Source organism: Lepisma saccharinum, chromosome 13 (assembly GCF_977018435.1).
Source record: "Lepisma saccharinum chromosome 13, izLepSacc3.1, whole genome shotgun sequence".
Lineage (NCBI taxonomy): Eukaryota > Metazoa > Arthropoda > Insecta > Zygentoma > Lepismatidae > Lepisma > Lepisma saccharinum.
Genome location: NC_139241.1, coordinates 63,674,069 through 63,687,704, shown reverse-complemented (window position 1 = coordinate 63,687,704; position 13,636 = coordinate 63,674,069). Strand labels below are relative to the sequence as shown.

Below are 13,636 nucleotides of genomic sequence, written 5' to 3'. Positions count from 1 at the left end.
AACAAAAGATTAAAACCTGAATGTGACAATATGTTCGGGCGTAACGGGTTTGCTTGGAAAACTGTTCCCATTTCTAACACATCTGGAAAAGCCGCAGCTAAAAACATTGTACATGTCAAACGAAAAACAAAAAACGAAGCTGTAGATGTTTCTGACCCTGTTGAATGTTTTAACGTCTTCTTTACCTCAACAATGTTGGACATGATCCTGCACAACACAAATGAGGAAATTGCAAGACAAAGGGAGTCTTATAAAAACAAGAATGCTTCTGCTTTGAAGGACGTTTCATTGGCTGAACTGAGAGCACTCCTCGGTGTGACAATTCTCGCAGGGGCCAAGAAAGACAACCATATGAAGTTACAAACATTACATGACACAAAGGAATGCGGCGAAAAATATCATGCATCATTTTCTGTGCAGAGACATCACTTCTTGCTCAACACTCTTCGCTTTGATTCTCGAGAAACTCGTGAGGGAAGGAAGATAACTGATAAGTTTGCACCCGTACGGGATATATGGAACGTGCTGATTGAGCAATGCATATCAAATTATGAACCAAGTGCCTACATGACAATTGATGAGCAACTAGTGCCATTCCGAGGACGAGTCGGGTTCAAAATGTACATCCCAAACAAACCAGCAAAGTATGGGATAAAAATTGTGATGCTTTGCGACCAAGGAACGAATTACATGGTAAATGCGATCCCGTACCTTGGTAAAGGAACTACACCTTCAGGCACGCCTGCAGCAGATTACTTTGTTGAAAAGCTAACAGACATCATCCAAAATTCAAGTCGTAATGTTACAATGGATAATTGGTTTTCCAGCATCCAGTTAGCTAAGAAAATGGCAGAAAGAGGCCTCACAATGATTGGGACGACGAAGAAAAATAAACCTGAGTTTCCTAAGGAGTTTGTGGACCCCAGTTATCTTTCACGACCTCCTCAGTCATCGCTCTTTCTTTTTCATGAGGATCTGACAGCAGTTTCATTTACTCCACGTCTTAACAAACTGGTCACTCTTATTTCCACAATGCATGACGACGATGCAATAAATGAAAACAGTATGAAGCCTGAGGTAATTCTGTGTTATAATCAAACAAAGGGAGCAGTTGATGCCTTTGACCAGTGTGTCACGAATACTTCTTGCATACGAAAAACAAGAAGGTGGCCAATGAACCAGTTCTACAACATGCTCAATATTGCATGCTACAACTCTTACATAATATATGTGCTCAACTTTTACAAGAAAAAGAAAAAAGATGACGACGCAAAGCCTTTGTCGAGATTTCAGTTCCTCATCAAATTGGCAAATCAACTAACGTTTCCATGGATGAAGGAACGAATGAAACAGCCACATATGCCTCACACTCTAAGAAGCAGCATACAAAATTGCCTTGGCGTTGTGGATCCACCTGTTGTGGTTCAACCTGCAGCGAAATCTGGAAAGAGGCAGTACTGTACTTACTGCTCGTATAAAAAGAGAAGGATGAGTAAAATGATCTGCTGTAACTGCAAAAAGCCTATCTGTGGCGAGCATTCTTTCATCGTTTGCCACATTTGTAAAAAATGATAATTTAAAGACTGATTTGTTTGTAACTATTTACTGTTCTGGATGTGGAAGGAGGAGTGAACATTTTTATTCATGAAGTTTTTTCTAGTTATTGTGGCTAGTCTAAATGACTGTTTGTTAGTGATAGAGAGTAAATTTTAGTTCATGTATTCTTCATTAATACTTTTACATCCATTTCCTAGTTAAAGGGATTGTCTTATACCTAAGTATAATCTTTATTTGTTTATTATTTTCTTGCTGTTCGAGTTACCTACTCGTATTTGCATATATATTATGACTCTTTCTATGCAACCTAGTTTATAAATGTTTAAAATGTATGAGTTTATGGAAAAATGTTATTTTAATTATATTCATTAACAATAAAAAGTATCTAAAATGCAGCGAGAAGAGTATGGAAAAAAATTAAATCATTTATAGAGGGTATAGTAACTTTTTTTTATGTGTACGTCTATGGGACGTATAGGTACCATTAAACATAGATTTTTTTAGGTACTATTCCAGGGTTAAGACTCTTTATGTCTTTTGTGTCTGTTCATTTGTTTTTTAGATAACAATTAACATTTTTATTGAAAAGTATGTATTTACATTAAGAGACCAACCTAACAGTTTTATGCCAACCTCGGTAGCCGAGCGTGTTGGGTGGTCGACTTAACTCGCTTTGATCCAGAGGTCTCGGGTTCGAGTCCCGGCGAGGGCATGGGTGTGTTTTAATGTCCGCAACAGACATGTGATGGGTTTCAAATAACCTTAGTGTTGACGTACCCATAAAATAACGAACATTTACAATATTTAACAGTTTTAGTTAATTATTTACATAAATGCCAACACAAATCGCAGGAAAATAGTTTACTTTTTGGTTCTTGCTACAATATTTAACTTTTTAAATTTAAGTTTGCAATAATAAAAAAAATAGCATGTACACTAAGATATAATAAAGTGACATACACAACAAAAACATATGAACATGATTTAAAAATAAAGCAAAAGTTGTTCTATGCAGTGGGTTATTTTTGTATGAACTCATTAACGAGCGGCCTCAGGTCCAAATTATCAAGCCCAGTTTGATGTATGTGGACTACCGCTAAACTGCTTAGTCTCTTCTGCCTCATTGTATATCTCAAATATGTCTTTAGTCGGCGAATAGCACTGAATGACCTTTCGTCTGTGGGTGTCGTCATTGGCACAGTGCGGAGGACCATCATGAATTTGGCAACTTCAGGCAGAAGCTCCTGGAGGGTGCTGTCTTCCAAAAGAAACTTCCTTATGTCACGCATGGTAGTTAGAACCACTTTCTTCTGTTTGGCGATATCACCAAGCATGGACATGTGTATACCGCGTTTGCTATAAGGAGAGCCTATCGGCATCCAAATCTTGGCGAAAAAATTCTCGCGTTTGCTGAAAGTTTGTTGTGCAACTGTTCACAGTTGAGTTGCATTCTTTCTCTACGGCTGTTATTTTTTGTAGTCCTGTAGATTCATGTCCTTGTTTAACACATGATTTTGCTGTGTCACACATGTCAGTGTACAGCTATTGATTTTTAATACTATTTTGGAGTGTAGAACTTGTGATGTTTGTCAGCATCAGGATTTTCAAGTCTCTTATGGACGTGACGTTGCCGGGACAATTCTGGCTCATCAACGAGGCTGGGTTTGCCCTCTGTACATTTCAGTCAGAACTGCTCAAAACACATTCGCTTTTCTTGAAATATGTCAATCAAGTATTTTAGTTTTGATTCCACTTCTGTAGCACCAATGCGTGGAGACTGAATCTTACAGTTTACCTCTTCTATTGGACCCATCATATGGCAGTAGAGGGAGAGAAGGAAAAATGTCTTGAAGTGAAGCATTGTCTCCAGGTATCCAGCACATTTTGATGCTGCGTCAGTAGAATCTTCTTCAGAAAATTTCTCAAGAAAATTGAGAAGGTTTTCATAGTCCCTTAAGATCTGTTGCACACTGGAGGCTCTCAACGTCCACCGACGAGGGCAAAGTGGTCGCAGTCCAGTATGGCCAGCCTTCTCATTCACATAAATAATACCATTTAATATCTGCATTCTTTTAGGGGATTCCCAAACAGTCTTTAACAAGTCGTTGGCAAAATTCATTATGTCATTCATTAATATATGTATAATAGTAAATAATAATTATATGCTTAGTATATAGTAATAAGTCATGTGTTTTGCTGACTCCGATCATAGCACCCCAAAGTTGATGGTTTAGCGGTCTCAGCCCCTCCAAAGTTGATGGTCTAGAACATTTCAAATGTATATTTAAAGTTAAGTTCATGTGCCACAATTCAGAGAACTTTACAAGAGAAGAAAAATAATACATTAGATCCTCTTAAGCAAAATTATTTGGGGAGCTCTGCCCCCACATCATTAACATTGGGGGGGCTCGAGCCCCCCTAAGCCCCATGGAGTCGGCGCCTATGGAAGGGCGCACATTAAGTTTGTGCCTAGGGGCGTCGAGGAAGCTTAATCCGCCCCTGTATGTATCAATGTAAAACGTGAATGAGTTAGTAGCGACGTCAATAACAATTTAGAATGGGGAGCCAAGGCGGGGAAGAATGGCTAATGGAGGTACTCAACATTTCAAACTAGTTTGAAAGTTAATCAAGAATTCAGTGCACTGTGTATGCTCTAACGTTGATGCCATTTTACATCAGCATATCTTTTCCCCTAAATACTTGAGAGCACAGGGAAGAGATCCGTTTATCTGGAGAACGATCCTGAACCCATTGCTCCCTCTCTACTTCTCGTTCCACGATTGAAATATTTTCTTTAACTGTCTCCTCTCCTTTCTTTCCCATGTCTTTCTGCTATCCACATTCTCTCGCGTCTGTGTTTCAATCTTTCACTTTGCCTTCCTGCCTCTGTCTTTCAATCACTCACTGTGTACCCAGTATGTGAATTAATGGGGAAGGAGGAGGGGTCGGATTTTCCCCATCAGAAGAAAATGTATCCCCGGCAAAAGAAAATTATTTTTATCACTGCCAGGCATGTCTTTATCCCCCTCAAATAAAATGGTACCATTTCTTAAGTACGTAACAAACACAATTGAAAAATCATTCTTGTCCACTAATGGCCCAGTCATCAAATATTTCCATGTCGAAAAGTGTGCAGACTTGAGGATTAAAGGAAGGCAACATTCTCCAGCAGACTAAGCTCTCTGAACATGTATTAAAGTCTTCCAAAGAAACTTTTAGGTGTGTTAGATGGACGTTAAGTTTAAACTTGGCATAAGAAATGTTGTCGAGTTTTCAGTGTTACAAGTCCAGGGGTATTTTCGTGTATGAGTTTGAGCTGTTTTAGAATGTAAATATACTAAGTGTTTATAAATGACATGTAAATGTTATCATAAGATTTAATGACCTAGGTTAGAACCAATGTTCTAAGATCCTTAGAACCGGAAGACAATAGTTTAGTTTACAGACTGGTAACATACGTATGTACGAATTTGCATAGGTACCCCCCTCCAAAAAAAATACATACCAAAATGACATCACAGATACGCCACTGAATGGGTACCTGTACAAAAAAGCTTAATTCGGACAGTGTGCGGTGGGGACACAAAGTATTGCGCCGCTCTACTTCCTGTAGTGCTTGTCGTTTCTTCGCTAATTAGGCAGCGAGTAAATGGGTAACCAACAAGAGTAAGCTGTAAAAGTAACGAGATGCAAACATAATAACTATGATCAGAGCAAGAGTTAAAATCGGATAAGCGCTGTTTGAACGGAATAGCTATATGAGGGAAAAAGTTGTCTGGTAATTAGAGTTCCGATCACAAGCAGCGGCGGCTCAAGGGGTAGAGCCGCCATGCCATGGCACTACCCTCAGAAGAAATTCATACATCGCCAAGTAAAGTTAAATTAATACATTGATAGTTTACAGACAAGGAGATTCGAATTTTGCAATCGGTCAAGCTGACGTGACGACCGCCCCAACCTCCTCACTGCATCGCCAGCTATTTCGTTCGTACCCTCGCGAGGCTAGAGTCCGTGCCGTGGAAGATCTGGCCTAATCATGGACCTAACCAAGTTGACACACGTGCAGAGGGTTGAAGAAGTCTCAGCGAGGAACATTTCCACCATGAGCCGAGAACAAAGTGGCAGGGGGCGGGGTTAGCCCGTAAGAAACCGTGCCAGTCTTAGCCTGGCCTGGTGAGGGAACTTTCGTAGTGTTGACACGACACAGTTGCCACCTTCAGAAAAAAGTCGCTAAATACGACTGGTTTGTAAGACCCGTTGGGGAAGTAATTTCTGCCTACTTTTGGAGAAACGAACCTAATATTTTTCCAAAGTTAAATGAACATTTTTGATAATAGATACATGCACCAAGAGGGCCATCCAGACTTTTTTAAAAATATCCTATGATGATGCGAGTTTCCTTTGGCATTTCGACAATTTCTTTTCATAACAAAGATATTTTCGACATCCAGTTAGAATACGTGTGCATGGGGGAGGAGAAGGTGATAGGATTTGTTTTTCCTTTCCTCTTGTAATTTGTATATTTTTAGGGAAGTTTCCTGTAGTGTATAAAGATAGGTTAGTGAGTGAAGATGAATCGGATTAGTACGTTATTATTTAAACGCATGTTGTTTTCCACGTTACCAAACGAGGACAAACATCTTGGCTAGTGGCGCAACCTCAAGGAGGGGGCGGGGGGATTGCGGAGTTTTTTTTCTATTTACTTGATCACGTTGGCACTACCCATCATAGTTGCCGCCGGCCGCCACTGATCACAAGTGTTTAGAGATAAGAAGTACGAAAAACGCTGTGAGAAGTAAGGTTCTAGTGAAAATACAAAGCGCTATGGAACTTGTGTCGCAACTTTTCAGGGAAAGTGTAAAGGCTCCTTGGAAATAAAATAAATCGTTCATTTCCAATTCCTGCTCGCACAGTTGTAGGGTAAGAAAGGTGAACGTTTCTAAAACCAGCATTACTGTGCTGTTTCCGGACCAGATGAGAGTTCTTCAGGCGGATGAAGAATGTGGAATTCGTTTTGATTTATCTAAGTTCAAGCGGGGAGGGAGGGTTGAGGATTAAACAACTTCTTGTGCTCTTCACTTCTGTGTAAGTCTATAATGTGATGGTATCGACCGATATCGGAGTGACTTGTTTTTATTGCAAATGACAGAGAAATAAGGAGAGCAGGGCATAAAGAGAGCCGACCAAATGAGCTTTATTTTAATAGCTGTCGCTTTTCCCCCTCTCCTATCAACCCAAATGACATGAAATTGAAGAAGAGAGACAATCCACCGATTCTTTGGTGTACCTACAACACTTAGAAGTCTTGCAACATTTCAAAAACACCTTTCTTTGCAGGTCTAGAGACAAGTTCACATTATTATTATTATTATTATTATTATTATTATTATTTACCAAATGTCACATTTTAAAGTGTTACAATGCTACATGAGAATAACTTTGGAGTAATTTAATGTCATTTTTAGGTTCTAAAAAATGTGCTTTTAGGCTCCTAAAATAGGGTCTAAAAATTCTAAATTAGGTTCTAAAAATCCTAAAAGAGGTTCTAAAAACCTTAAATTAGGCTCGAAAAACCTTAAATTAGGCTCGAAAAACTTTAAATTAGGCTCGAAAAATCCTGAAATACGTTGCAAAAAGACTTATTTGGTACAAAATTCCTGAAAAATACTGATTAGATACAATCGTTAAAAACAAAATTTCACAATAATCGTAATAACCAGATATTAATTTTCTAAACAAATTTTCATTTCTTTATATCATTTTCAAAATTATCTACAAATTATATAATACTGCACTTGTGCTGTCGATATGAAAAATGAATTACGTATGTATAATTTGCTGCACAATATCAGGGTGGCTACTTACTTGGAAGTTGAATTTGAATTAAAAATTTTGGGTGCGTCAGCACTTAGGCTATTTTGCACCCGTCACATTATACGGGGACCAGCCCCTTACCATTACAAATATCAACTCTAACGTTGCATAACTAAAAATCTTAAAATATTCTGACTGCCGTTAAAAGCTGAGGCTGTAAAAGGGCACTCAACACACATAAGGACAAAAAACAGGACAACACACACAAAATTATACTGGCCATAGTGCCAGTCGCCAGAGCCTCGTTCGTATGCAAAATGCAGTCCAGGGTGTACTGCGTGGAAGTGCCCCTTGCACCCCGTTAGTCACTTGGCATTCCTTAAATTCCGGGAATTGTGCATGAATAATTTGCTCTGGAAATTATTCATGAATTTTAGCAAGACATGAAAAAAGGTACAACTGGATGTTTTCTCTAGTCCCATTTTTTCTCCGTAGACGTGAAATATTGCAACTTTTATTAATCCGAATCCCATTAAATGTATACATGCCCTGAGGAAAGTTTCTCTCAGTTTGGCTTTTATTTTATTTTTTTAGGAAAAAAAAGAAAGCTACATGGAAAATAAAACAAAATTTTCTCAATCCGTTGACTTTGTTAGTGTCTTTTGCAGAACAATCTATCTGACAGACGGAAGATTATTACAAAATAATATATCTTGAAGTTGATTAGGTAAATTTTTTGGTATGGAATCATACAATGCCTTTATATTGTTAATATTTTTGTGTGTGGAAGGGAGGGTGAGAGTTGGTAATTCATAAGGTTGGAATAGAGAAAACATCTGCTTGTATCCTTGAATTTTTGAAAAGTTCGCCTTGAAAACCAGGAATCATACTTGAATTTTTTCATGTTCCTATTGACCACCGTGAATCCTTTTGCGTTATCCACACTCAAACTCCACCTCTTGTCTGTGAGGATCATTTCATGTGCTGAAAATTATCTTTCAACAGAAACATAGTCAGTAGTGCGATTGTAATCAAGGGGTTCCGGGTTGGATAACCGGTGGAGGCACATAGTGGTTCGGATCCCACTTTAAACTGTAGGTCCAGTCCCGATTAGCCTTACTGTGCATAAAGTGGAATTAAAACACCAAATCAATTAATCAATTTAAGCAAATTTGAATGCTGAAACATTATTTCGCAAGGCGTGAATGCCAAAAAGGACCAAACTGACACGAGAGTGAGCAAGGCTGCACAGATCAGAAGTTTGCACGTGGTACTGTGCAGGCAGTATAGACGATTGGGTGCCAAAACTAAGAATGGGGAGGAAGGGGGGCAAGGACAGTTTACTTTATCTTAGTAGGCAAGGCTTAGCATTAAAAGTCTATAGTACGGGGGTAAAAAGTAGGGGGGGACTGTCCTCTTTCGCCTTGCCCTCACCGTGTGCAGGTGACAGTGCGTCAGACATTTTGTTTTGTTTAGAGCTTTGATAAACATCATATACTTCGAGGGAGGGAAATCGTCAGGAAACATGTTTCAAACTTGCCAGTCATGGAACTATTTCGCCACCAAACCTAGTAAATACCTCTGAGAGATATGAAAATCCTGTAAAACCTAAAAAATATATAAAAACCTAAAAAAAAGGGTTTAATTTAGACACATAAACCTAAAATAGGTTCTATCAAGCAAAATAGGTTATTTTAGGCACTATAAAACTTGGTCAGGTGTTTCGTTTTTCAATGAAACGCTGATATAACTTATTTCTTATTTACCTGCAAAGGAAAAAAATAGGTTAAAAGCCTAAAATCTGAGGTCTAGTGATGAGTTAGTATGACTCGGTGGACTAGCCTTTATTATTTTAAACTGCATTTATAGAAGACATCGGTATCGGTGGAATTCGGTGAAAGTGTCGGTTTCGGTTCAAAGTTGTATCGGCTCAGCTCTAGTGATATTCATACCCAAAATTCACACCCTTGTTTAAAAATTATATAGTGTGTGCCTATCTTGTAGCAATTCGTCTTTTGTCGTTACAGAATCTGAAACCAGAATGACTGTGGTGGAAATACAGCCAGGATCTTTCCTGGTGCTGGACTCCTGCAGGCAGATGTACGGGCAGGAGTTCGAGTTCACGACCGTTCTGAGCAGAGCGTCCAGCCTTCCCTCAGCAACCGTGAAACAGGTCTTCAGGGAGCTGCAGAGCAAGGGGCTAGACATCAGCGCCTCGCATCTCGTCGACAGGGACAACTGCTGAACGTACACTTACTTACTGCTGAATGGGCTGCATTTGTATTTTCTCAATGCCTTGTGTAAAGTAAACAGTGTATTGCAAATAAAACACTCAATAAGCTTAAAAAACAGACAATAATTTAACAAAAAGGCAGCCGTAAGTCGGCGGAACACTCCATGAAAGAACAGGTAACATCGACCGTTAACTGTTACACCAGTCATGTTATGTCAGTGAGTTGGAGATGCACACATCTCATACATAGCCCTAACTTAAAGTAATCGCGCGCACACACACACGTTTTCGATTTTATTCTGCCAACGAAACGTACAACACGACTTAGCCTTTCAATTTGATAACTCGTGGATATACCATGACAAGCAGATTTCCGCAACTATCGTATAAAATTGTATTTATAATTTCACGTTGATTACACTGACTTTCTGTAGCACGTATTTCTTTCATGTTTCAGCGAAATGCCAGCTCCCATTTGTTCGTGGCCGCAGTGAATCTACCTAAGATTTTGATAGCCCCAGATACACAGAGCACTGACCCCAGTCAACAATGATAATGTCGATTCGGATAAGGTGATACGACAAGTCTGAACACAGCTTAAAAGTTATTATCATGACAAGACCATTATTATCAATTTAACCCCTCCCTCACCTATTTTGTGGGATGGTCATCTTGAGTCTCGGCGTATTTAAATTAGAGCATCATAGTGATCTGTGCAACATTTGATTCTAGTATCCATCCACTGTTGCAACACTGGTGCACCACGAAGATGACCCCCCCCCCTCCCTCTCTGGGCGGGAGATCTATTTGTATCTCAATTGATTTTTAATTAGGGGATCATACAAATACTCTGTGACAAATTACACTCACTGACATCCAAATAATAACTACAAAGCAGTAATAACAAGCACTATATCTTCTTTAAAGGATCACAAAAATAAGATCGAAAAACCTGTTTTCTATTCCTATCAATTCGCACGAGCATTTTACCTAATAACCTAACATGACAGGACATTTGCATGACAATACATACCTTAACACTTGTGGAAAGAACAAGCTGCCCTGTCGTACTCCTTTTTCTTATCTTCAGTTGATCTACAGTATATCAACACTTCGACACACGCACATTTCTTTAGTTTTAAAAATATATGTTTACTGCTTATTTGCATTTGACCTTTCTTTACAAATCACATCTCGCGCTTCCCTTGCACACAGCCAAAACACACGCTCACTACACTCCACTCACTGCACTTTCGCACAAGTGACCGACCTTGTAATTTCTATAGGTGGAACCTTTCGTAATATTCACCAATGACGTCACACGAAGGTTCTCTACTTTCTAAAGAATAATACTGCTATAATATTAACAGTCTTAAGAAATTAAATGCACTCATATAAGTTAAAGTACGTTGAGTTACCACTGGAAAACTTTAATTGAGTAAAAGACTGTCCAGAACTCTTGTTTTGGACAAATTTGTAAGGATCTCCTCCACACTACGTCACATTAAAATGTCCGAAAACACAAAAAAAAGTGATTGATAGATGAACCAGGAACTGAGCCACGTATTAATATGGATAGAAATCGCAAGGCTTTCTAGCCAGATGGCAGGTCGATCGATTAAACGAATCATAACAATCAATAATAACTAAATGGATTTAGTAAGGTTAGTTCCTATTATCGAATTGGAAGTTTGTTCTAGCTACTTTATAGTAAACATGGTTAAGGAATAAATATCAGTTTGATTTATTACATTAAACGAGGTTGACTGACGTCTTCCTGTCAGTTCGCAACGGTCCAGTAGATGGCTCTAGTTGAAATCTCATAATACCAATTACATGTATTAGATAAGGATGGGATCACAGTTAGTTTTCGTCCGGTAAAATTGGATGCTAAGAACCTTAAACCTGAACCGTAAATGTAATTTTTTACAGTCACGTGATCTGTACCTGTAGATAGAAAGACTCGGTTCTTTATTTCGGGCTAGGTGACTCCACCTTTGAATGATAGAACGAATTTTGTGCCCATAAACTTTAATTTCACTAATTTCTATTTAATACTTTTATATATAATTCTTACATAGAAAATAGTTAGTTGCCATTACCAAAATAAATTAATCTCTAAGTACGTAATGTTCAAATAACAAAGAATAAAAATGTTAGCTAGCTATTTTAAAACGAACAACGTAGTTTTCTAATGTTTTTGAAACGTGAAAATAGAGCAAAAAACAGTCACGGATTAAATTATACCTAAAACATATTGTTCATTCTCAATTTTAAAATTGTTCGTTTCTTGTTCAACATTATTGTTGAATAAAATTATCGTTCATATGTGTATTATAAATTATAATTCAAGAACCTGAACCCAATATGACCTACCTAAGGTTTGCGCGTGTTTAAAATGGTATACAAACTAATCGCAAGATTCAAAAGAGGGAACATTTCTGGACGTTTACTGAAAATTGAAGCCAATTCCAAATAATAACATGGGTGCAGGGAAGATTTCATTAAAAAGTTACGTTTAGGTACATACGTACCCAAAATGGCCAAGTCATGGATTTTGTTCTTTCACATCAAAAATGCAAAAGAAATTGTAAAGAAAGTACCACAATGTTGTTTTTATAGGTAGACAAGTATATTGATACATTTATATTTTATTTACATAATGACACATGAGATTTGCACAAAGAAATAATCTTGTTTACAAACCAATAAACAGGGGAATGACATGTCACAATTTGTTATCAGAATATCAAGGATTATACATCACAGCCTGGGCAAATGAAAGATCCTTTATCATTCTTAGTGACTTCCATACACTTTACGTGAACGTAATTGTAACAAATGTCATATTCGCGCATGTCTTTCACTATATATTCCTATGTAGGCCATATTAAGTCTATCTTACATAATGTGATTTTTCCCTTCGCTATAAACATTACTCTAGATTAAAGTCAAAACTGAGTACATTGTTGCGAAGTGCTAACTATGAGCTATCGTAATATGTAATAGAGATATAAACATCTCTCACTTGAAAGATGCAGTAAGTAATAACTTACCAATGCAATATTTGATCACGTAGAACACAATCACGAATCCCAGCTATTTCGCTTTTTTGTCCTCAAGTTACTGTACTATAGGTACAGCCAACAGGTTCCATCACGTAATTCGTACTGTCTAAATGATATACTAACGTCATCTATTGAAATAATCTTGTAACTACTTGGAAACAGCAAATAGGCCATATTGCGTTCAGGTACAGTCACCGGCAATAAAAAAGGGACACCTAGATCTTGAAATACTCGCTTCCCTTCAAGGCGTTATGTGTGTTGCCTAACTATTGTTACGTACCCGCAGAGCCAAGTACATGTAAATAGTTGCGAAGTTGAAACAGAGATGGCAACACAAGGCATGTAAAAGAAAAGATTGCAGTATTATGAATAAATGATAGTATAAATAGGAGTAAAAATAAATGAGAAAGACAAACAATAGTAAAACAGGGTTTAAGAAAGGGAAGATATAAATATATTTGTGAAATTAACAATGATCTCATGTGCAATTACATAGCAATTATAAGAAGTGAAAAGACATATATAAATTTGGGTCTGCGAACAGATTCTCAATGTGTGAGATTATTACTATCTCATTGTGGAAATTTTGATACATTAGTGGCGGCGTTTTAGTCGCGACCCACAGCACCTTTGGCTGCGCGTTCCAACCGTTGCACTGAGTCTACACTTTTCGTCGCAATTAGTAGTGGCGGCGCGTTCTAATCGACGCCCCAAGGTGGATTAATAGATTACTGGGATTCGTTATTGGTGATTGAAAGTATAACAGTCGAAACTGGATAATCCTTCTTGAAACGTAGTGAAGAGTTGAAACTTATGTACGAGGATAGGACAATTAGTGAAGATAAGAACCCACGATCAATAGGATATATAAGAAAATAAGTCCAGAAGGAAGTCCAGATCCAGAAGGAAGTCCAAGTCCAGAAAGGAGTTCAGATTGAGAAGGAAGTCCAAGTCCAGAAGTCCA

At 38.0% G+C, this 13,636-nt stretch overlaps 1 protein-coding gene across 1 annotated transcript in view; it reads left to right on the top strand.

The window, feature by feature from the left end:
• LOC145997375 (uncharacterized) overlaps positions 1-11,936 on the top strand; it is a 61,873-nt gene extending 49,937 nt beyond the window's left edge. The window contains exon 3 of the mRNA XM_083134348.1: positions 9,399-11,936. Coding sequence (XP_082990474.1) covers positions 9,399-9,616 — 218 coding nt within the window. The 3' untranslated portion in view covers positions 9,617-11,936. The remainder of the gene's footprint in view (positions 1-9,398) is intronic.
• The last annotated feature ends 1,700 nt before the right edge of the window (positions 11,937-13,636 follow it).